Source organism: Phascolarctos cinereus, unplaced genomic scaffold (genome assembly GCF_003287225.1).
Source record: "Phascolarctos cinereus isolate Bilbo 61053 unplaced genomic scaffold, phaCin_HiC Scaffold_4;HRSCAF=312, whole genome shotgun sequence".
In the NCBI taxonomy this organism is placed as follows: Eukaryota; Metazoa; Chordata; class Mammalia; order Diprotodontia; family Phascolarctidae; genus Phascolarctos; species Phascolarctos cinereus.
In genome coordinates this window covers 641,874,364-641,898,111 of record NW_027555847.1, presented here as the reverse complement: position 1 = coordinate 641,898,111, position 23,748 = coordinate 641,874,364, and the positions used below count along the sequence as shown (strand labels likewise).

The following is a 23,748-nucleotide window of genomic DNA, read 5'->3' as shown; positions in this document are numbered from 1 at the left end:
GGTGGGACATGGAATAATGTGGAGAATGGAATCAGGATTCTCAAAGATGCTTTTCTTCTCTGCTAAGTATAGATCTTACTCCTCAAGTCAACGTGAATAATCGAATAGGAACATTTAATTAATTCACTAATTAATTGTTCGGTAAAGTCATATTTTTAAATAATATTTTATTTTCCCCCAATTATATGTAAAAAAATAAATTAACTTTTTTTAAAGTTTTTAGTTTTAAGTTCTATCCTCTCTCTCCTCTCCCATGTCTACCCCTCCCAAAAAAAGGTCTTCTGCTCTCTTCCTCTTATTCTTCCTTATTGTTATCCCTCTCTTTTTCTTCCTTTTTCTTTTATTTTTATTATCCCAAAATCTTATAACACAAAAAGAAAGAACCTTGGAATAGAGAATGTGAGGGAACATAGTACAATGGAAAAGGCGTTGGCTCTACATAGGACCTAGACTCGAAAATTGCCCCTGACATTTACTGCCTGTGTGACTTTGTGCACGTCACTTCATTTCCCTAAATCTAAGGTTTCTCATTTGTACAATGAAACAGTTAGATTAGGTGGCCTCTGATTTCTCTTCAAGATCTAGATCTATGATCCTAATGTCAGAACCTGGAATATTAGAGCCCAAAGAGATATTAGACGTAATCTAGGCTCCAAACTTCTACAATGCAAAACTATTGCCAAACATAGCATACCTAACCATTGTATATGTCCCACCTGAGATTTTTAACAATTAAAAAAAAAGCCTAATTAATGTGCATACATGAATTAGTATCCTGGGGAGACTAACCAGCTGCCTTCTACCACTATTGTGTAATTGACTATTGCCAGGCATCATTTTAGCAAACTTGGAAATGATTAGTAATGGTAATTATAACAAGAGTGACAGCTTGGTATAGCAGATAGAGTTGAACCTGGAGGCAGGAAGACCTGAGTTCAGGTCCCACCTGTGACCTAAACTGGCTATATGATGTTGGGCAAACCACTTAATTACTAAATACTGTAGGCAATTTTCTATGAGTTGAAGAAAAAGTATTTACCAATGGCCTCAAGTTGGTTCCTAAACTCTAATTGTAAAAAAGAAAAAAGTCACACAGGCCACACAGATGGATAATTAATCATGTCAATTGCTATTGAAAACCATAACTATCTCTCATGTGATCTAGTTCTCTCATTAAAAAAAAAATTGGGGGGGCATCTAGGTGGTACAGTGGATAGAGCACCTGCCCTGGAGTCAGGAGGGCCTGGGTTCAAATGTGGCCTCTGACACTTGACATTTACTATGTGACCCTGGGCAAGTCACTTAACCTTATTGCCTAGCAAAAAAACAAAACAAAAAAATAGGGAAACTGAGACCAAAAGAAGTGATAGGGCTTGCACAGGGTCACATTATAATATTAGGATCAGATTATAAAGATGACCCCAGACTCCTTGACCCTATACCATGCCCTTTCACTACCACAATTTGCAAACTAATAATGTGACGATAAAGAACATCATCCTTTCTCAATGATTTATCCAGTGAGAGATTGCTGATCATTTTTAAAAGTGTATCTGGTTTTGCTCCTGAAAACATACTCTATTGTTTTCCCCTTCCAGTATGCTTCAGTCACATCTAAAAGTGAATTAAGATGAAATCTTTCTAAATACAATTTAGAAAACATGGAAATTTGTCCATCATTTAAAACCAAATTTTTCAAGTGATATTTAAAACATTAATTTCACCTTATACATATACTCTCAGTTTCTCTTTCTCCCTCTTCCTCCTCATTCTCTTCCTTTTATTCTTGTTCCTTCTCTCATTCTTCCCCATCCATCTCTGTCTTTCTGTCTTTATCTTTGTCTCTCTCTGCCCCTCTCTCCTCTTTTTCTGTCTCTCTGTACACTCACTCTGCTTCTCTCTGTCTTTCTCTGTTTCTGTCTCTCTTTGTCTCTATCTCTATATCTCTGTGTGCCTCTCTCTCTGTCTCTCCCTGTCTCTGTCTCTGTTTTTGCATCTTTTGGTCTCTGGCTCTCTTCTTCTGTCTTTCTGTTTCTCTGTCTCTGACTCTCTGTTTCTCTGTCTCTATCTCTCTATGTCTCCCTCTGTATCTCTCTCTCCTCCTCCCCCTTCTTTTCAGTGACACAGAAGTTATTACTTCAAGGTAGGTAATAAAGAACAGTTCTCATTTTTAGGAAATTCTTTCTTCTGTCAAAGTCTGCCTCCCTGTTTACATCTGGGGCCATCTCCAGTTGTCCTGATATCATGCCACTGGACCCATATGGCTCTGGAGGAAAAAGTGAGACTGGTGACTCTGCACAGCCCTCCCTCACTTAAATCCAATTCACTTGCAAGGCATGGAATCACCTTCTTATGCCATGGTCCTCCTCAAGAACAAAGGAGAAGCAACAGCTTCCTGTTATTTCTGTCCTTCTGCCTGATGGATTCTACCTTTGAATTCACACAAATTAAGACCCATCCTTCTTTGATAAAACAGCTATTTGAAGACAGCTCACATGTGCCCAAGACTTCTACACTCTAGGTTATCACTTTCCAAACATTTGGTCTTAAGACCCCATTACATTCTTAAAATTTCCTGAGAACCCCAAAGACCTCTTATTAATGAGGACTATAGCTATTGATATTTGCCATAGCAGAAATTAAAACATTTGAACGATATGGTGAACATAGTTTTCACCTCACAGACCTGAAAAGGTCTCAGAGATCCCTATACCACAGTTTGAAAACTTTTGCCCTTGGCGAAATCTCCTCAACTTCTTCCATAGATAATCATAACCCATGGTTTTAGCACCCTTCCTATCATGCTCTCCATCTTCTGAGCACTCAACCTACTTGTCAGTGTCTCCCCACAACCCCAGTGTGGTACATAGAATTCATCTGACAGTACAGGCTTACAATAGGAGTGCCATCTCCCTCACTATGGTTGTGATGCTTCAATGAAGGCAATACTAGTTCTCAACTGTATCACACGTTGACTCAACTTAAGCTTGCTATCCACTAACGTACCCAGGTGTTTTTCATAATAATAATTGTCTCTCCATGTTGCCTCCACCATCTATCTACCTGTGCGTTCAATGTATTTTAAACTCAGATAGAGACATTTACATGTGTACATTATATTTAATCTTATTCAATCCAGACCATGGTTCACACCTGCCATGACTTGGTGGAAATAGGGCAGGAGGTCTTTATTCTGACATTCAGTGGATTAGTGCTTACTGGAAAAGCAAACATGCTCAAAAAGTTAGAATAAGGGGCATCTAGGTGGCGCAGGGGTAGAGCACCAGCCCTGGAGTTCAAATATGACCTCAGATACTTGACATATAGCTGTGTGACTCTGGGCAAGTTACTTAACCCCATTGCCTAGGTGAAAAAAAAAGTTAGAACTAATGTTATATAACCCAAATGCCTTAAATAAACCAGGCCCAATGCAATGAGAATACGACCTGTGCCAAGCATATTTAGGGTGATAGTAGTAGAAAAGGAGTTCCATGATTTAACATTTCCATAGTTTATCCATGATTCTATAGAGGGTATGTAGGAAATAGATACACATACTTTGTGGTATCCTGTTACATTGTGCAAACTATCTCTTGTGATACACATATAAATAAATGCATATATTTAAATAGTATACACATATTAATATGTTAGATTAGTTTCTGTTGTGTTGCATTGGATTATATACTTATCTGTAACTTCAGATTTTTAAAGTGTTTCCTGGGGCACTGAGAGGTTAACTGATGTGTTCAGCTTCCCATGGGCAGTATGTACCAGAAGTAGGACTTCACTGAGGTTTTCCTGTTTCCAAGGCTATTCCCCTTATACCACAATGCCTGCTGGCCACCCCTCCTTTCCTTCCTTTTGCTCGCTCCATCTCCTCTCCCCCTACATGCTCTAACCTCTAGAATTATTATTCCATTTTAGGTGTTTAGGAAGGATAGATTGGTGATTACCTTGATATAGAAAATACCTATATGAAGAAGCTCCCTCCACCACTGCAAGTCTCCATTTTTTCTGCAGTTTGTTCACAGTCATTCAGCTAGCTAGTGTATATCAGAAATATTGGTGTAGAGGAATATGTAGGATACACACACATATACATATATGCACATATATATATACTCATGTATCTCTATGGGTGTATATATACACATATGTATACATGTAGAGCATATACAATTACTTTCAAGTCCTTATCTGTAGGAAAGGAAGAAAAGGGAAGGGAAGGGAAAGGAAGGGGAGGGGAGGAGAAGCAAGAGACATTTGTATAGTGCCTACTACATGGCAGGCACTATGCTAAGTGTTTTACAAAATATCTCATTTGATCCTCATAACAGCCCTGAAAGGTATATGCTATTATTATCCTTATTTTTATAGCTGAGGAAACTAAGGCAGGTAGCATTTAAGTGACTTGCCCAATCTTGGTTAAGTGTCTGAAGCTGGATTTGAACTTAGGTCTTCCCAACTTCAGGTTCAGTGCTCTATCCACTGAGTCATCTAGCCATCTATATGAATGGACATTCCTGTAATTTTATCAGTGCAATGAAAGCCATGATCTAGGTTGTACTACAAAGAACACTGAAGGATTATGGGATTTAAAGTTCAAAGACCTGGATTCAAATCCTTAGCTTTACCACTTATTAACTTCCTAACTTTAGGAAAGTTACCTAACCTCTGTAGATTTCATTTCTAAAATGAAAGAGTTAATTCAACTAATTGACTTCTAACGTCCTTTCCCACTCCATATCTTTGATTCTTTGATTCCTGCTATGGAAACTCCTCTTTCCAGTGCAGAGAGGCAAATTTATATGTAATGTATTGCCTTCCATAAAATACATGAAAATAAGATACCCAGAACTTAACCTTAATGAACTTTTAAAAAAAAATAGGAACTAAAGTTAAATTTGCTCCTAAGTAGCACAAAGTAGCCATGACACAGTAACTTCTAAAGTTATACCTAAAGTCACTTTTCATATCTCGTTGTGGTACAGACATGACTCTGGTTATTGAAAGTAACAGGTAACAAAGTAACAATCATCTATTAAGAGCCTACCATATACCAGGCATTGTGCTAAGTGTATGAAAATGAGTATCTCATTTGATCTTCATAATAACCCTGTGGCATAGGTGTTGCTATTATCTCTATTTTATAGATGATGAAACTGAGGCAGTCCATGGTTAAGTGACTTGTCCACAGTTGCATAACTAGTAAGTGCCTGAGGTTGAATTTGAACTCAGGTTTCTTAACTCCAGGCCCACTGCTTTATAGGCCTTATCTAGCCTACCTAGGCTAGATAGCTACCTTGCTGTAGGCTACATTACCAGGTCATGTGCTCTGACAAGTCTTCTGAAGATGGAAAGCTTCAAGTGCTCTGCATACATCACTAGCACTTTCCCCTCTTCTCCTCCTGCCCCCTCCGGAACACACACACAGACAGACACACACACACACACATACACACACACACACACACACACACACACACACCCCACACTCCCCCCCCCCCCAAACAGTATGTTTCTGCTTTGGACTAAATTGGCTTTTGAATATGCCAGCTAAGACTGATGCATTCCCTTTGGTGACAGTCTTCTGTATATACCTTAATTGCATACATAGCTCTCCCTCATGATTGATGTATATAATTATCCTATTTGCATTCATGAATAGCAGCTTGAGTTTACCAAACTCTTCTGTTCTGCATGCAAAAGTGGAGATTTGCATGCAAATAGAATTTCAGGCATCAGTCAGGTAAGTCTTCAAACAGTGGTTTAGAACAAGTGAAACACACCAATGGTATGTCCGTGTGTAGATAAGATTTTATGGGTGAACTGGAACAATCCTCATTAAAAATTTGAATCCCTTCACATTTAATACCATCTTTAAAATGGGGATAGCAATGCATTTTTTTTTCAAAAGCTACCTCTCAGGGCTATGAATAAAGTGCTTTGTTGCCTACAAAGAATTATATTGGTATAAGCTAATTTTGTTCCATTGTATAAATTAATTATCTAATATGGAAAGAATAGGTGGTTGGGAGAGGATTGAAAGTTTAGATAAGGTATTATTCTCACTCTTGTGAAGCTTGCTGCCAGTAGATACATTATATGCCTACTAATAACTTTAATACATATGTACACATGATAAAATCATTAGAAGAGTACAAATAAAATGCCACATAAGGTCCAAGGCAATCTGGGACAATATCATGGGGAAGACCGATAACGGTGAAATTTTTGCTAACTAGTGGTTAATTACCAATACTGGTATGAGTTCAGCTGGCTTGAGTCGAGCCAAGAAATCTTCATTGAATTCTTGCCATATGCTCTCTAGCATATAGAAGAAGTTGAAGACATCGTGAACAAAACTTTATTGAGCACTTGTTAGTAGTCTTAAGTCAAAGGCTAGATGATCACTTATTGGGTACATTGCTGAGGCTGTGCTTGGAGGGGGTAGAGGTTAGAATGAGTGGATGCTTAGGGCCCTTCTAACTGAAATTCTCAAGAAATTCTTCTGGTGCATACAAGGGATAGAGCAAAAAAGAATAATAACTACCATTACTAATAGTTATCACTTATATAGTGCTGCAAGGTTTTCAAATATTACACATATTATTTTATTCTCACTACAACCCTTGGAGAGGTAGGTGCTTTTTTTATATCCATTTTATGGATGAAGAGACTGAGGCAGGTGGGAGTTGAGTGCCTTGCCCAAGTCCACATAGCTAGTAACTATCTGAGGTCTGGGGCTCTATCCAGTGTGCAACCAAACTTCCAAATAAAAGGCAGACTCTGTCCTTAAAAGGTTTATAGTTGTATTAGAGTCAGGAGACATGTAATTTAAAAATAATAATTAATAGTACAAGGCTTTGATCTTTTAAAAAATGAGTTTTATTAATACATTTTATACCAATATAGTTTCCCCCAGTTTTACTTCTTCAAGAGAGCCATTACATATAAAAATACACTATTTTTCAAAGCCAAAAATTAAAAAGGAAAGGGAAAAAAATCAGCATAACTGATTGCAAAAGTCTGAAAAAAAAAGTCCCATCTCTCTACAAAGGAATGGGGAGGAAGTGTCTTCTCATCTCTTCTTTCAATCTATGATTGTTCCTTAAAATTTTGTCACATTCATTTTTTAAAATTTTTTCTTGTGGTTCTTTCCATTTACGTTTTTGTAGTCATGTATGTATTGCTTGTCTTGCTCTGCTTAACTTGGTATCAGTTCATATATGTCTTTCCATGCTTCTCTCTACTCATCACATTAATCATATCTTACGGAGCACTAATAACTCTGTTTGCATTCATGGACCACGGTTTGTTAAGCCTTGCCCCAGTAAATGGACATCTACTTGGTTTCCAATTCTTTGCTATCACAGAAAAAATGCTCCTATCAATATTTTACTGTGAAGGCTTTGATTTCTAAAAAAAATTAAGTCATTTTCTTTTTGGAGAATATCCGGGAAAGATGCAAGGAAAACAACTTACCAGATCAAAGCCATATCACAAAGGAGAAGGTGTATTACCTACATGGTGCATTTAAGTAATTTAATTTGGATAGTAACAACAATAATGCTGAAAACAACAGCAGCAACAACAACGATAATAGCCCTTTGGCCAGATTCAGAGGCAATGATGTCAAGACTGAGAATAGGAGTCCTGAGTTTTGGTTCCAGCTTAGACACTAATTCACTGTGTGACCCTAGAGAAGTCTTTTCCTCACACTCGTTTTCTACCCCTCTAAAATGAATGAATCTTCTCTATAGTCCCTTCTACCTCCAACATTCTAGCATTGTAATTCTATGCTAAATGAATTGACGGTTTCCATCCTGTGGTTAGATTATCAGTACCGTGAGGACAGGCAGCATGACTGATTTATCTTGGTATCTCCCCAACACCGAGCGGAGTACTCCACTTTGTTATTTTATTTCTGGAAGAGTTGGGGGAGGGAGGTTAGGTTTCCCAGAAACATAATTTCACATAGATAGAGACTGCCCACTGTTCAAACTGTTTACAAGAATTCAGATTGCCAACTTTCTTGTAATTTATAGTCTTAGAGACTTGCCTCGGCCATTGAGTGTTTAAGTTAATGTCAAAGGATCACCCAGAAAGAATATGTCAGAGGAAGAATTTTAACCCAGCACTTCCCAACTCTGAGGACAGCCCTTTATTTTCTTCTTCATTGCCTCTAATTCCAAACATAATAAGAACTTGATAAATACTTTAAAAAAATATGAAGTTGATGTTAAAACAGTGATATTGATGGACTTTGTTCAGAGGAGGTAAAACAGCATGATATAGTGGAAATGATTTTGTTTTTGGAGCCAGAGGACCTAATTTTAAATCTTGACTCTTCTAGTAAGTACCTCTATGACCTTGGGCAAATTACTTACTGTTTTTAATACCTGAATTTTCTTCTCTATTAAAAAAAATAGAGTGGGAATGGCGATGGAACTTTGGCCTGCCAAGATCTAAATATTCTTAGAGAACTAGAGCCCTTTCCTGTTTTGACATCTGTTTAGAAGGCAGTCCTTCCAGACTCACTGTGACCAAGATAACCCAGATCTTCTGATTCCCAGTCTACTACTCCTTCCATTACACTTGTTGTCTTCATTCATTTCAATGAGTCTTTTTTTTTCTTCTCTCAGTACAAAAGTAATATCTAATTTATATATATATGTATATATATATATACATATATGTATATATATATACATACATATATGTATATATATATATATATACATATATATATATATATACACACACACACACACACACAGTAGATCAGAAGGAGTAGCAAGAAAGCTAGGTTATAATTTCCCAAAAATATGTGGTCATAATATCACTGGGTTAGAACATATGGCTGAAGATAGATGGATGGATGGATGGATAATATCTAGATAGGTTAGACAGAGGATTTTCAGGCATTTATTACATCAGCAAATGTGCTAGGTACTTACAATAAAAATTCAAGTGAAATAGTCAACTCTTACACTAAAGGAGCTTATATTACAATGGGGAAAAGTGGTACTTAAAATCTGGAAAGAGGGGTAGGACAAGATAAAAAAAAATCTGAAACCATGAGGAAAATAGACATGGATGGCCACAGTTTGAGTATCCATCTAAGGAACTTAGAGTACAGTAAGAGAGCTAAGATATGGACACAAATAACTATAATTGAAGGTATAGCATGTAAGTCCAATCAGAATGTTAAAAAAAAATTGTCAGGCAATTCAAAGGAAAAAGAGATTACATCTGGCCAGAATCATGGAAAGCTTCCAGGAAAAAGTAGCATTTGAGTTGGGCCTTAAAATATGATCCAGGCCTACCTTGGTCTTTAAGGATAGTTAAGATTTAGAAAGATGCATCTGGATCTTGAAGAACAGATCAGAATTATATATGTGGAAGTTGGTCCTTGAAGGATGAGTAGAAATTGGACAGGGAGAAATGAGGAGAGAATGGGCTTCTAGGGAGAGGGAACCATTTTAGCAAAGGAACATCATGTGTGTGTTGAGAGGGGGGAAGCAAGTGGGAAATAGTATTGCGTAATTTTTCAGGGAAAGGTAACTAGTCCAGTATTGGTGAAGAAAAAGGTTTGTGTACAAGGGAAGTGAGAAGGAAGGACAGAAAAGAAGGTTGGAACCAAATCACATAGGGTCTTGAGTACCCATTGTGGGTACGTTGCTTCTTTTTGTTGACCACATGGCTATATGGAAAGCAATTATTTCACAAATGCAGGTAGTTGTTAACAAGTCAAATTGAGAGAGACAATGTGTGGATGATTAAGCACAAAAATAGCCCTACTTGTGAAAATGCATTTCAAAGTCCAATCCTTCCAATAATGGGATGGGAAAATAATTTTTTACATATGTTGCAAAGGACAGGAATTAACAGGTTTATGAGGGCATGACTATTAATTTCCTAGTGTGGGAATCAGCTTGTTCCACAGATCTGAGTGCTGCCTAAAACAAACTCCACATTTCAGAAAAATAAAAATATAGAAAAGAAAATTACTTTCTTTGCTGGATGAGTTGATAATTAACTTGTGAACTTATGAAATAGGGGCAGGCATGCCTAGTTTTTGGACACTTACCAGGAAAGACCATGATTGGCAGCAGGAAATGGGGCAGAATTCACACTTGATAAGGCACAAGAGATAAGTGGTGAAAATATTACAGAGGCAGAATGTGATATGGGGATAGGGAATGGGATGGTAAAGGAAGATGGGAAGGGGAAGAGGCAGAGAACAGCATCACATGACCATAGATTAGAGTCTGGAGCAGAGGGCTTGAACAGCATGAGCCTTTAGGAAATGGAAGAGTTCTCAGAGGGAAGAGTTGGAGGACTCATTTTTCTAGGATATTGGGGGAGAAACAGACCAACTATCTATGCCATATTGGAGTTAGTTTATTAACGTATCCAAATCATCTCAGAGTTATAGGTAAAACTCCAAAGTCATCATTCCAAAGTTATTAGCATCTTTTTTAATATTCTGCTGGTGTGGAACTGTGGAAGAGTAGATGTTATCTGCAATTTACATATCATAGGACCAGCAACCTTGACAAGCAGTGCCTAGACGGTTTCTCCTGGTTACTAGGATGTGAATTTTAGTTAATATATGATACAGTTTATAAATGATGTTCCTTGATCTTGGCAATGGTTTATTCATGATTTCTAGGTTCCCCTTTGCAACCTAATTTCCTTCTAAAACTTACTTAATAATTAGAAGGGGTAGGACTGGTCAGGGAGACCAGAACAAGATACAATTTTAACATGCTAGAGATATATTGAATTGTTGGTTTTGAAATTCACAAAGGGGAAAAGACACCTTTCAGAATTTCCCTCTAGGACTGACGAGGTGGCAGTTAGACCCACTTAGCCCATTCTTAGAATGTGTGTTATACTGGGAAGAACACTGAACTTGGAGTCGGAAGCCTGAATTTGAGGTCCTGATTCACCACTCACTATGTGACCTTGGTCAAGTTTGAAGAGTCCTAGATTTGGAGTCAGAGGTCCTGGGTTTGAATACTAACTTTGCCACTTATTTTCTGTGTGACTTTGGCCTAATGCCCTACCTTTCTTGGCCATAGTCTCTTCATCTGTGACAATAAGCGAGATTAGGTTAAATGACTTCTAATGTTCCCTCCAAATCTATGCTCTGAAAACCTCCATTTCTAGCAGTGAAATAGCACAAAGATTGTTGGCTTTGGAGGCAGGAGTTGGGTTCAAATTATGGCTCTACTGCTTACTCCTTTGGGACCATGGGGAAATATTTTATCTCATTTCTCTCATCTGTAAATTGAAGAATTTGGGTGATATGACCTCTGAAGTCTCTCCTGACTCCAAATTCTATGATGCCTATGATCTTGACATATGGCAGGGAGATATGGAATACAATAATAACTGAAGAATTTAAAATGAGTATTCCATGGAGAATAATGGAGAAATTCATGGTGTGTATGCGCTCTACCACCAAGCTCTGCAAATAGCAGTGTATGACCAATTGAAAATTTTTATTACCTCATCTGCAAAACAGAGATGCTGATATGTTCACTACCTACCTTGAAGGACTACAGAAAGGAAAACAGTATGTGAACTACAAACTGCTTCATGAATAATTGTTTACCTCTTTCCTGTCTTTGTAATGCATTTCTCAGGATCCAAAGACAGAGTCAGATTGCTTTGGACGTCCGGAATTCTGAATACTTCACCAGCATGCCTCCCCTCCCAGCAGAATGCCTAGATATTGATGGAGACTGGAACACCCTACCAGTCATTTTTGAGGATAGATACGTGGAATGTCCTGGGAAAGGTTAGTAACATTAGAAGGGCACAAAGGACAAAGATTTAAATTTAAATGATTTAAAGGGCAAAGATCAAAGGTACTATTTTTCTGACAACCCCAAGCAATGAATTCTGGTCAAATCACTAAAATAACTAGTCAGTACAATGAAAGAACAAGAAATCAGTTATATAACTTATGTAATGAATCCACATACATTTATTTATTTATTTACTTACTTACTTAATTATTTATTTGTTTTTGCTTTTTGGTGAGACAGTCTAGGTTAAGTGACTTGCCTAGGGTCACACAGCTAGTTAAGTGTCAAGTGTATGAGGTCAAATTTGAACTTCAAGTCTGGAGCTCTATGCACTGCGCCACCTAGCTGCCCCTCCACATACATTTATCAAGCATTCTTTAAATGCATAGCCCAGTACAAAATAGTGGAGAAGACATTTTCAAAAATAATAAGACATAGTTCCTGTCCTACTGGAGCTTGCAGTTTTGATATATAAAAAGTTCAAGAGGCATAATTTCTTCGAAATTAATCATTTTATTAATCATGCTAGTAATAATAAAAGGGATCAGTGACACTCTGGAATGTCAAAGACCTTTCAGGGAACCCACTCAATATTTAATATGCCCTTGGAAGAATGAGTGTTCCTGAGGGTGGTGATTGACTCTGATTGGTTAACAAGTAATGAGAGAGAATGACTATTATAATGAGAGGTGGACCTATTCTAATGAAGGGCTAGGGTTCATGAGTTTGATCACATCATTTACTTCCAAACCACCCCCAGCCTAGCTCAATCTAATCAAAACATTTATCCCCACCCAAACATGAGTAGAACACAATGGCCTTCCCCACCTGGGTGGGTTCTGAACAAGATTGAGGAGGAAGTTAATCCAATCTCATTATCAGCAATGTCCTTCAGATGTTGGTTTGGCCCAGTAGAGAATATGGTTTCAGAGAGACATAAATCCTGTGTCTCCCCAATATTAATAATTAGTTATTTAATAATTATTTCTCTCACAGTCCATTAAGTAGTATAAGCCACAAAAAAAGAAAAATCTTAGTAAGTGATATTATATAGTAATGATATTAAGAGCATTACAGAACAAATTGCTATTTGATATCTAAGGAAGAACGTCATTAATGTCTAAGCCAGGGGGAGGAACCTGCAGCTTCAAGGGCACATGTGGACTTCTAGGTCCTTGAGTGCAGCCTTTTGACTGAGTCCAAGTTTTACAGAACAAATCCTTTCATTAAGAGGATTTGTTCTGTGAAGTTTAGATTCAGTCAAAGGGCTGCACTTGAGGATCTGGAGGGCCACGTGTGACCTCGAGGCCACAGGTTTCCCCACCCCTGATGTAAGCAATAGAGCCAAGGAAGAATTTGAGTTGGACTTCAGAGGACTGGTAGTAATTCAACAGGGAAAAAAGAGAGGATATTCCATTTAATAAGAATAGTACATAGGAGAGTTCAGAGCATGTTTGCAAGGCAACCCAGTCTGATGGAAGAGTAAGATAAATATAGTGACTCCAGACTTTGGAGGGCATTTTGCTTCCTTGCTTCTCAAGGGTTTTTTTTTCCTTTCCTTTCCTTTCTTTCTTTCTTTCTTTTTTTTTTTGGTTGTTGTCATTGTTGTTGGCTAGGCAATGGGGCTAAGTGACTTGTCCAGGGTCACACAGATAGTAAGTGTCAAGTGTCTGAGGCTGGATTTGAACTCAGGTCCTCCTGACTCCAGGGCTGGTGCTCTATCCACTGCACCACCTTGCTGCCCCCTACTTCTGAAGGTTTTTGAACAAATGAGTGATTTGGTCATACACAATGAAAGATGGATGAATAGATTAGAGTGAGGATAGTGGGAGGTAAGAAGACTTATATTATGAGTCCATTGAAATAGTTTTGTTAGAGGTAGAAAAAACTTTGTCCTAAGGTAGCAGTAATTGGACTAGCAAAGATATAGACTCAGGTTGGCGTTTAAGTTAATGGATCGTGAGAATCACCATATTCTCTCTCATCTTCTTCTTATAATCATCAACATCGATCATTATTTCTATCCCATTACAGGTAGCTCAATTCATTTTCATTGAACACATATTTGTCAATTATCTACTACTATCTAATGAGTACTGCACTAGTAAAACAAAGATGAAAACCGACACAGAATCTGCCATTGAGGGCATGACAGTCTTGGTGTAGGGTAAGTCACGGACACTGTTGAGATAAAAAAGCCAAGTTCTTCAGTGTTGGGCTTAGGATTCAGCTCTGTTAGGAACACATTTTATTCAGTTTGTTAAGCAGTCGCTCAGAGGTAAACTATCTGATGGAGAAACCTCTCTATCACTCAAGTGGTCTAGTTTAGTGCAGAAAGTCTGGGGCTTCAATATTATTAAAGTTCTCAAAATTTTCTCACATGTCAAGGTTTTTGTTACAACTTCAAATCAAGAGCAAACTATTCATCAGAGTTAATAACCTGGCTTCAAGGGCTGTAGAAAGAGCTAAAGGTATTGCGAATTACAAAGATCCAAACAGTAGCATATGTGATAAGAAGAGACCTAACTGTATCTGCTCATGGAACAAAATTGTATCTTCTGCTATAACATCACTGACTTACAGTGGGCCTCAGAAGTGCTCTAATCCAACCCCTTTATTTTATAAATTGAGTAAACTTAAGTCCATGAAAGTTTATCCTTTGTGGGTTTTTTGGTTGTTGTTGGTTTTTATTTATTTCTTTATTTTTTTGGTGAGGCAATCAAGGTTAAGTGACTTGCCCTGGGTCACACAGCTAGTAAGTGTCAAGTGCCTGAGATAAGATTTGAACTCAGGTCCTCCTAGCTCTAAGGCCAGAGCTCTATCCCCTATGCCACCTCACTGCCCCTCATCCTTTGTTTTCAAAGAGGACCAATGACACCAGGGCTGTAATGTCATGACTGGCAAGTAAATTGGATTTAAGTGAGGCAGAGCTGCGCACAGTCATCAGCCTCATTCTCTCCTCCGGAGTCATCAGAGTCCAGAGGCAAGACATAGATTAGGACAACTAGCCACGGCCCCAGTGGTAGTGAGAGACCCTGGACTTTTTAAGCTAAGGTCATTCCCAGGTCTCAGTTTGTCTGAGGCAACATCCATGTAGTAATTAAAGACTAAATAAGAATGGAGGCAAAAGATGGTCTAGTTTGCCTTCACAAAAGACTCATTCTGGGAGGGGAACACCTTCAGAGTTTCTGGCCAAACAGAAACAATTGCCATTTACATTCATTCAGCCATCAAAACACAAACAATGAGCAAGTGAGGTTAGGACTGGGACCTATTATTGGCCAATCAAAGAGAGCCAGAGTGATGAAAATTTAGTCGCTTGCTCAAGGTCTGCTAGGTAGTGAACATCAGAGACAAGAATTCTCTCAAATCGTTGCAGTTATCAGAGGTAGTATGAAGAAATTTGGAAAGGTGGGAGTGAACCGGATGGGATCTAAGGATGGCAAGGCCAGTTTGACCAAAACAAAGAATGAATGAAGCAGAGTAGTATGAAATAAAACTAGAAAGTTAAATGGGAAACATATTTAAGAGGGTGTTGAATGTCAGGATAAGGCTTTTGCATTTTACCTTATAGGCAATAGGAACACTGAACATATCCATTTAAAAGGAAGACAGCCCTCTGAAGGTTGGATCAGAAAGGGAAGTTAGCAGGTGCTAAGGGAAGCCTATGCAGTGCTAGAACCATTGTTGGGCAAGTCACAAGTGCAAGATTTTGAAAACCTGCTTCAACATTATTTCGTATCAAAATGACTTCTATGTTTTTGAGTACTGAAAGCTCAAGATTAGTCAGCAGAATATAGTGGTCAAAAAAAACCTAACATGATCTTTAGCTAATGTAGTTATATAGGACAGTGTACAGTGTACAGGAGAAGTAGTCCTGTGGTATTCTACCCTCCTCACAATACATCTAGACAATTATGTTCAGCTGTAGGTGACATTTTGGGAAGGGCACTGTCAACTTGGAATGGAGCCCAAGTGGAGGAACCAGGAAAACAAGACAGTAAGAAAAATATCATGTGAGCTTAGGTGGAAGAAATTTGCAATATTTAGACTGCAGAAGAAAAAGCGTTGTAGAGGAACACGATCACTGCCTTCAAGTATTTGAAGAACTATCATACGGAAGGGCATTAGTCTTGTGCTGCTGGTGCTCCAGATAGCCGAACCAGGAGAGCAATGAGCAGTATTTGGAGAATGTCAGATTTAAGCTAGGTGAAAGAAAAATCTTTATAATTGAGGCTCTTCAATAGTAGAATGAGTTGTTTCCAGGGGCAGTGAGTCCTTGTCACTACTCAAGCACCATCTCTATAACCATTTGTCCGGGAGATTACAGAATACATTTCAGTTCAAGCATGGGTTGAATTCACTAAGGTGTTGAATGAGTGGTTCTTCAAGAAAAAAATAACTGTTCGTATGACACTCTTTTTCAAAAAAAAAATTATTTATTATTTATTTTAAACTTAAATCCTCAAAGTTAAATACATAATGAAAAAAGAAAACACACTCTTAAGTTTAATCTGCGTCACTAATGTTTTCTCCATCACTTTATTAAGTCTAAAAATCAACAAACAACATATCAATCCCTGTTTGGAAGCATTTTCTAAATTCCAAGGGGTAATTGTTATTACTGAAAATTTAACAATCAACTCAGCTCAAGTGAGTTAATTTTCACTGGTTTTAGCACATCACTGATTCATATTTATTAAATCTGAGATTTCTTCCAATGGAAATTTTCCTGTTTTGTTTATTTTTTTCTCTCAGTCTGAGTTTCCTAACATGTAAGGTTAGAATAGCTGTCCAACATTTTTAAAGAGTTTTAACAAAAAAAGGCTTAGACAACTCTAGCATATTAACTAAAGGAGAACTATTGTTAGTGCCCCCATCGATTCAAAAAGAAAAAAAAAACATCATTTATGCATTAATAATAATAACAATAATAAATCCTTATTGGTTGATGTGTGTTATTATTCAATCATGTCGTGTCTGCTCAGTCACATCTGATTCTTTGTGACTCCTTTTGGGGTTTTCTTGGCAAGGATACTTAAGTGGTTTGCTGTTTCCTTTTCCAGCTCATTTTACAGATGAGGAAACTTAGTTAAGTGACTTTCCTAAGGTCACACAGCTAGTAAATGTCTGAGGACAGATTTGAACTCAGGAATATGAGTCTTCCTGACTCCAGCTCTGGAGTTCTATCCACTGCATCAACTAATTACCCCCACGATGTGTGTTAGCCCTAGCTAAAGCTTTTTATTTTTATTTTTTAAAAAGTAATATATAAGATAATGTGAAAAGTTGTAATGCAAGTAGAATGCATGTTATTTTCTTTAAGATTGCCCCCACAATGGTTAGGTTAAAGTAATGTTTAAAAAAGCATGCTAAGTAACACCTGAAGAGAGAGAGATGCATGCTGGTGTTTGTTGGGATCGATGGAAGGAGTCTCAATTAGTGGTTCTCTGTGCTTGTCTGACACCTAGTGGTCATGCCTTGAATAAAGCCTACTGGCTCTTTTCCTCACCCTCATGAGTTACTGGTGGGCCTTATTAATGTCAGTTCTTTTGCTTGCTTGTAAAAATGATGACAATGACATCATCATCATTTTTATAGGACTTTTTTTGGCTTTTTAGAGATTTTTCCCATCTGGAAGGCATGTAGACCATGTAATGTATACAGGGAAGGAATGAAAAGACTCAGATTTGGAATTGATTTGTAAGAGAAGATATTGGGAAATGATGTGCAGAGCACTGGATTGTGAGCCCAGAACACTTAGGTCCAAATAACACTTCAGACATTTACTAGGTATGTGACAATGGGCAAATCACTTAATATATTAGTGCCTTGTTTTCCTCATTTGTAAAAGGTAGATTTGAACTCAATGATGTCTACAGTGTTTCTATTTCTAAATCTGTGGTCCTGTGATCTTGGATCCCAGTTCTGTGTCCTTGGAAGGATAAATTCATTTCACTTAACTTCACTTCAGTAACCATTACCAGGTTTCTGTTATGTACCCACTGCCGTGCTCAGCAATGAAGATACAGAGAGAAGAATGAAAGTGTTCTGGCCTCCGTTGAGCTCACATTTCACTGGAGAATGGAAATAACTTGCACTTTTATAAGTAAATACACAATATAAAAAATAATTGAGAGGGGACAGTGAAAACTGGAGAGTTCAGGAAAGGCCAAGTGTAGGAAATGGGTGTTTGAACTGAGGTTTGAAAGAAGATAGGGATTCTAAGAGGCAGGTGTGAAGAGGGGGTGTATTCCAGATACAAGGGACAGTCTTTATTAAAAGCACAGAGATGGGGATGGAACCTCATGGAAAGAGAACAGCAAATAGGGAAGTCTGGCTGAAACACAGCTTACATGAGGGGGAATAATGTGAATGTCTAGAAAGCTACATCTCCAGGCCTCAGTTTTCTCATCTCTAAAGTGAGAGGTTTGTACTAAATTATCTTTAAAGTCACTTGTAGCTCTTGACCCTATGAAAACTTGGAGGAACATGTCATAGTTTTAAATGTCCTCTGTAACCAGGAGTGTGCTGGTAAATGTTTAACAACTGGCTCCTTGGCAGGGGAGAGGGGAGTGGTGTTAAACAGTATGAGACACACTTAGTAACATTTTATTCATTACTCTTTTAAGATTATACAATTAACAAAACAATAAACCAAGCCCTGATTTGCAGTATTTGGTGATTTCCAAGGGGTAACTGATCACACTAAAAATTTAAGAACTGGATCTTCCTGTCTCAACACAATTCTGTATAACAGCACTCATTTCTTTAGTACTTTATGGTTGCAGGGCATATTCTTATATGTTATTTGATTTGGCTCCAGGACAATCATGTGAGGTCAGCAGTGAAAGGATTATCATCCCCATGTTACAGATAAGGAAAATGGGCCACAAAGACATGAAGTGTCTTGTTTAAAGACCACAGAGCTAACAAAGTTGAGAGCCAGACCTCCACTCTAGGCCTCCTGACTCACAGAACAGTTAGTTCCTTGAAGGAGGGGACCCTCTGTTATCAAAGTTTCCATTCTCTCCTGTGATAAGGCTTTGCTAGCAGTTAATCCATGTTTGTCTAATTGAATTGAACCAAACTCTTTGAGGGAAGCCATAATGTAGACACTTTTGTTAAGGGACTATTTGATAACTTAAAAGTTTCTACAATTCACCTAAATAAAATATGACATTTCACTTTTTTTTCTTTTAGGGTACAATTTGGGGATTTCCCCAAATGTTGCTCCTGTTAAAACTACCCCAAAAGTGGAACAAAAGGAAAAAGAGATGAGTCAGCAGTCAAATACTAATGTAACATCTGAGAAAACAACATTCAGGGAAGATACTTCTTTACCACGCCACTTTGAAATGGACTATCTGTGTCCTGGTACAGGTGGGGAAGTATCCGTGGACAGATACTCACCCCCTAGTTCAGTATCTCAGGTATACTTGACGATTGGTGAATCCCAGGATGAAATGGGTTTACCTCAAGAGCCTCCAACGACTTCAGCAGATGATCCTGCAGCTGACGTCAGGCCAATTGTCTTAACACAATCTGTACCAGACTTGAGCAGATCTGAGCAGACTGTGGCTGGAGATAGCAATCTGGCTTCTTGCTTGACATACATTGAAATGAATCCCAGCAATAAGTACTCTGATAATAGTGAACCTGGCTTAGTAATTGCTACTCATTATGAGACCAGGACACCTGTAGATAATTACATTAGGACTGTGTCGGACGAAGCAGCTGCATTTCCTAACCCTGAGAATGTTGTCTTCACAGACAACATTGTATTAAGTGAATTAAGCAAGAAGGGGAATCAAGAGACTAAGGCCACATTGCTGTCACTAAAGCATCTTCCAGTAAACTTGACTGATCCATTGAGCCCAACGCCAAGAGATCCATTGGATGTGAAGTCATTTCCAAGGGATCCAAAAAGTAATGAACGTGAAGTGTTATCAGCGCTGTCTGGGACCATCAAGCGGTCTTCTTCAGTCATCTCTGACTCAGGAATCGAAAGCGAACCAAGCTCCGTTGCTTGGTCCGAAGCCCGTAGCCGGGCTCTGGAGTTACCCAGTGACCGAGAGGTCTTGCACCAACTTGTAAGAAGGCATGCCATCCATAGAAACTCCTTAGAAGGAGGTCACACAGAAAGCAATACAAGCTTGCCTAGTGGTATCCAAGCTTCCCTGACCTCTATTAGCTCTTTGCCCTTTGAGGAAGAGGAGCGAGAGGTGGCACTGAACAAGCTAACTAAATCTGTTTCGGCTCCTCAGATAAGTAGCCCAGAGGAGTTGGCAGAGGACAGTGACATATCCAGAAGTGACCAGGGGAATTCAGAGACCTTAGATGGGCACTTTCAGAAATACCTTGAAGAAAACCAGGACGAGGGCAGAAACATAGATTCCATTCGGAACGTTCCTGGGTTTCAAAATGACCCCCCAAAGCATGACTGTGAAGTCTTCCATTCACTAGTGGAGGTGGTTTTTGACACAGATCACCCACAGGAAGATAAGGGCTACATGGACTTAGCAGAAGTTAACAATAATCCACATTTTCTTTTTGGGCATTGTAGTTTCACCTATAGTGAACCAGTGGTGGATGAAACATCTTATGTTGATGGAGCTGAGTACTCCTCCATGGCTAAAACCAAAGAACTGACTTTAGACATATTGCATGTCTCTGAAGTACATACTATACAGGATGATGCTTCCAATGAAGGTCTACTGGAGAATCCAAAGGCTGGGTCTGAAGTCTCAGAGACTGAGAATGACATATTTTCTAGTGTCAACATCTCAGCCATTGAGGATTTCCCCAAATCCATCCATCAGGTGCCTGAATTTCCCTGCAGTCCCTCTATAAAAACTGCCAGGCCAGATTCAAAGACAGAGAAAAGTAGGGGCTCTTCCACTGGTGATGATACCCCTACCCAAGAAGGGTCCCATATTTTGCAGGAAGTAGATTTAAATGAAGTCATTGTGGTCAACCACAGCCCAGAGGTCCATGACATTAATTATCAATGCCTTGAAAACTTTGAATCTAAACCTATTGCCAATAGCAACAACTTCCATTTGGCCACCACTGAGGCATTGGCATTGGACACAAGAAAGGCTGTGGAGGTGGTTAATTTGTCTGTGTCCTGTGCAGCTACATGTCTTCCTTTCTCCTCAATGCTTAAGGAAGCTCCTGCCAAGGTTGGACTTTCTTCTAAACAAAACATATTCCCAATTACCCACCAGCCTGTGGGCTCCTTTGGGGTGATCTTATGTGATACAAGAAATTTGGAAGAAGAAGTCAATGAAAGAATGTTTAGGTAAGCTTAAGTGGTGACCCTTTCCAGAGTTCTCTCAGCCTTTGCATTTCTTATCAGGTTTGTTTTTGTCTTTTGTTTTTGTTTTTATTTTTCCTAATTTCACCCTTCCTTGGCTGAAAACTTTTTCAGAATGCTATTTGGAAAGCAAGTGAGTAGAACAGATCCATTTGGTCATACTGTCTTCTTGTATCTGGTGATTTTCTAGCCTCACATGGTGGAAGAATCCATGTTCCGCGTGAGAAGACTGGGATTCAAATTCCAGCTCTTCTAATAAAACATGTAACTATGGATGAGTCACTTAAACCATTTAGTGCCTTAATCTCTTCACCTGCAAATTTAAGGGACTGAGCTAGATCTCATCTAAGATTTCTTCCAAACTTGTGAAAGATAAAAATTCAAGTTGACAAAGCATTTATAAGGCAGCTTCTCTGCAAGGGGCCCTGTGTCCTTGGGGAAACAATGGCAAAAACTAAACAGTCCCTTTCCCCAAGGAGCTTTGCTTCTATTTAGGTAAATGAGAACCATGGACATCCATGCTCGATAGAACCTATCTCTTACTCAGTACAGAGATTTTGATGCAACATTCCAGGAAACATTGGTTAAATATCTCTGGATATTAGAAAGTATGCTCCTTCATGAGACACTCAAGTATTTTGTTGAACAGCTCTCAATGAATTGATAGGAAGTTGGGATATAAGCCTTTCCTGTTCTGTTTACACTCCTGATATTAGCTTGCTCCCCTCTAAAAAATAAATAAATAAAAGGCTTGTATTTACTTTGTACAAATTTGTTAATGTACTTCCATATGTGTAGTTTTCCCCATTAGAGAGTAAGCGCCTTGAGGCCAGGGACCATCTTACTTTTGTATATATCTGTAGCACTTAGCACAGGACCTGGCAAATAGAAGACACTTGATAAATACTTATAGATTGCTAGATTAATACAGGCACACCGCCTATAATGTCTTTTATTGGTTCCATAACAAACTCAGTATTAAGTGAAATGATATTATTACCTGGGGAATTTAATTTGGAATCAAGTTATAAATATTATAAATATTCCTAGACTACTACAGTTCACTTAGATCTTAACAGAGACAGAAGACCATCTAATCTGCTCATGCTAAGTAAAGTCTCCCTTTCCTACCTTCTGAGCCTAGGAGTTTCTCACCTGGAAGGTGGGGCAAGGGAGGAGGGGAGAGCTCCCAAATGCATCTACCGGTAGGATGAGTTGATTAGCCTGAAGGGAAGGAGATTTTCTTTAAGCTGTGCCATTTCCCTGAACAAAGCACATCACATTCTTCTCTTCTCCTCTCTCCTCTCCCTTACCTGAGGGTATTCTGCCCAAGGGAAGGTACATTTTGTGAGCAGAAAGTTAATTTGGGATTTACTGGCTAGATTTCTTTCTGGAAGACCAAGCCTGAAACCCAATTCACTCTGGATCCAGTGGATTGAACAACTGCCCAAGCACCACTTAATGGTTATGTTTTGGGCCCTCCAGGCTCAGAGTGAATGTAAATAGTAACTGTTTCTCTTTTGGCCAGACACCCTGAGGGTCTTCCCCTCCCAGTTTGTTTTTTTTTTTCTTTTTGATTAAAGGGGCCATCCCTTGATTCACTTTTTAAAGAGGATTATTCAACCTGAAAAGACCTCAGTTTAAAAGGCCAAGGTCTCCGATTGCATCCTGGGCCATCTCTAGTCTTCCTGATTGATATTTGGCCACTGGACCCAGATGGCTTTGGAGGAGGAAGTGAAGCTGGTGACTTTGCACAGCCCTCCCTTAGTCAAGTCAGTCAATTTCAAGTCCTGTCATCATCTCCCTGATGTCATGGTCCTCTTTGAGAACTAAGGAAAAACCACAGCCACACCTCCTTTCAGCTCACTGCTCTCCCCCGGAGGAATAAGCAGTGAAAGGTGTCTAGCTACTCAATCTTTCCCGGTGCAGAGGCTCTGGTGAGCAGCCTGTGGCAACAAACAGATGGGCAAGAATTGTCTGATTTCCTGTCATTTCCATGGGCCTAGCCATCAGCTCTTTTCTGAATGGCTAAGTATGTAAGGCAATTTGTGACTCTAGGGGTCAGCCATATTTACACCTATCATATTAGTGTTATTTAGTGACAATGTATTAATGCACAGATGGCATTCATCGTGGTCGACTTTACATTGGCCTTATTGAGCAGAAATCCAGTGGCCGGATATCCACTCCTTGGCCATAACCTGGCCCTCAAGAATAAGAGTGAAGAGAGGTAGCTAGGTGGCTCAGTGGATAGAGCACCAGCCCTGGAGTCAAGAAGACCAGAGTTCAAATCTGCTCTTAGACCAGAAACTTGACACTTACCAGCTGTGTGTGACTCTGGGCAAGTCACTTAATGCCTTGGGGGAAAAAAAAAAAAAGAATGAGAGAGAAGGAAGAAAAAACTCCTTTAGAATTCAGACTATTGAAGATTCAGGTTTTCCTAATCCCAGTTTGCTTGGAATGCAAGAAGGCCCTAGTTATTTTCCATTTTAGTTGTGTTTGTTTCCATGAAATATGAAGCACTTTTCAAACAGAATAGTTTGTTGAATTATTCATTACCAATTCACATCAAGATGAATTTATTTATTTATTTATATTGGTTCA

The 23,748-nt window shown here is 38.8% G+C and overlaps 1 protein-coding gene across 2 annotated transcripts in view; it reads left to right on the top strand.

The window, feature by feature from the left end:
• Positions 1-23,748, top strand: part of FAM135B (family with sequence similarity 135 member B) — a 321,857-nt gene that overhangs the window by 275,826 nt on the left and 22,283 nt on the right. For both annotated transcript variants that reach the window (XM_020967062.2, XM_020967061.2), the window contains 2 exons: positions 11,661-11,815; positions 19,029-21,129. In XM_020967062.2, the coding sequence (XP_020822721.1) occupies positions 11,661-11,815; positions 19,029-21,129 (2,256 nt within the window). The remainder of the gene's footprint in view (positions 1-11,660; positions 11,816-19,028; positions 21,130-23,748) is intronic.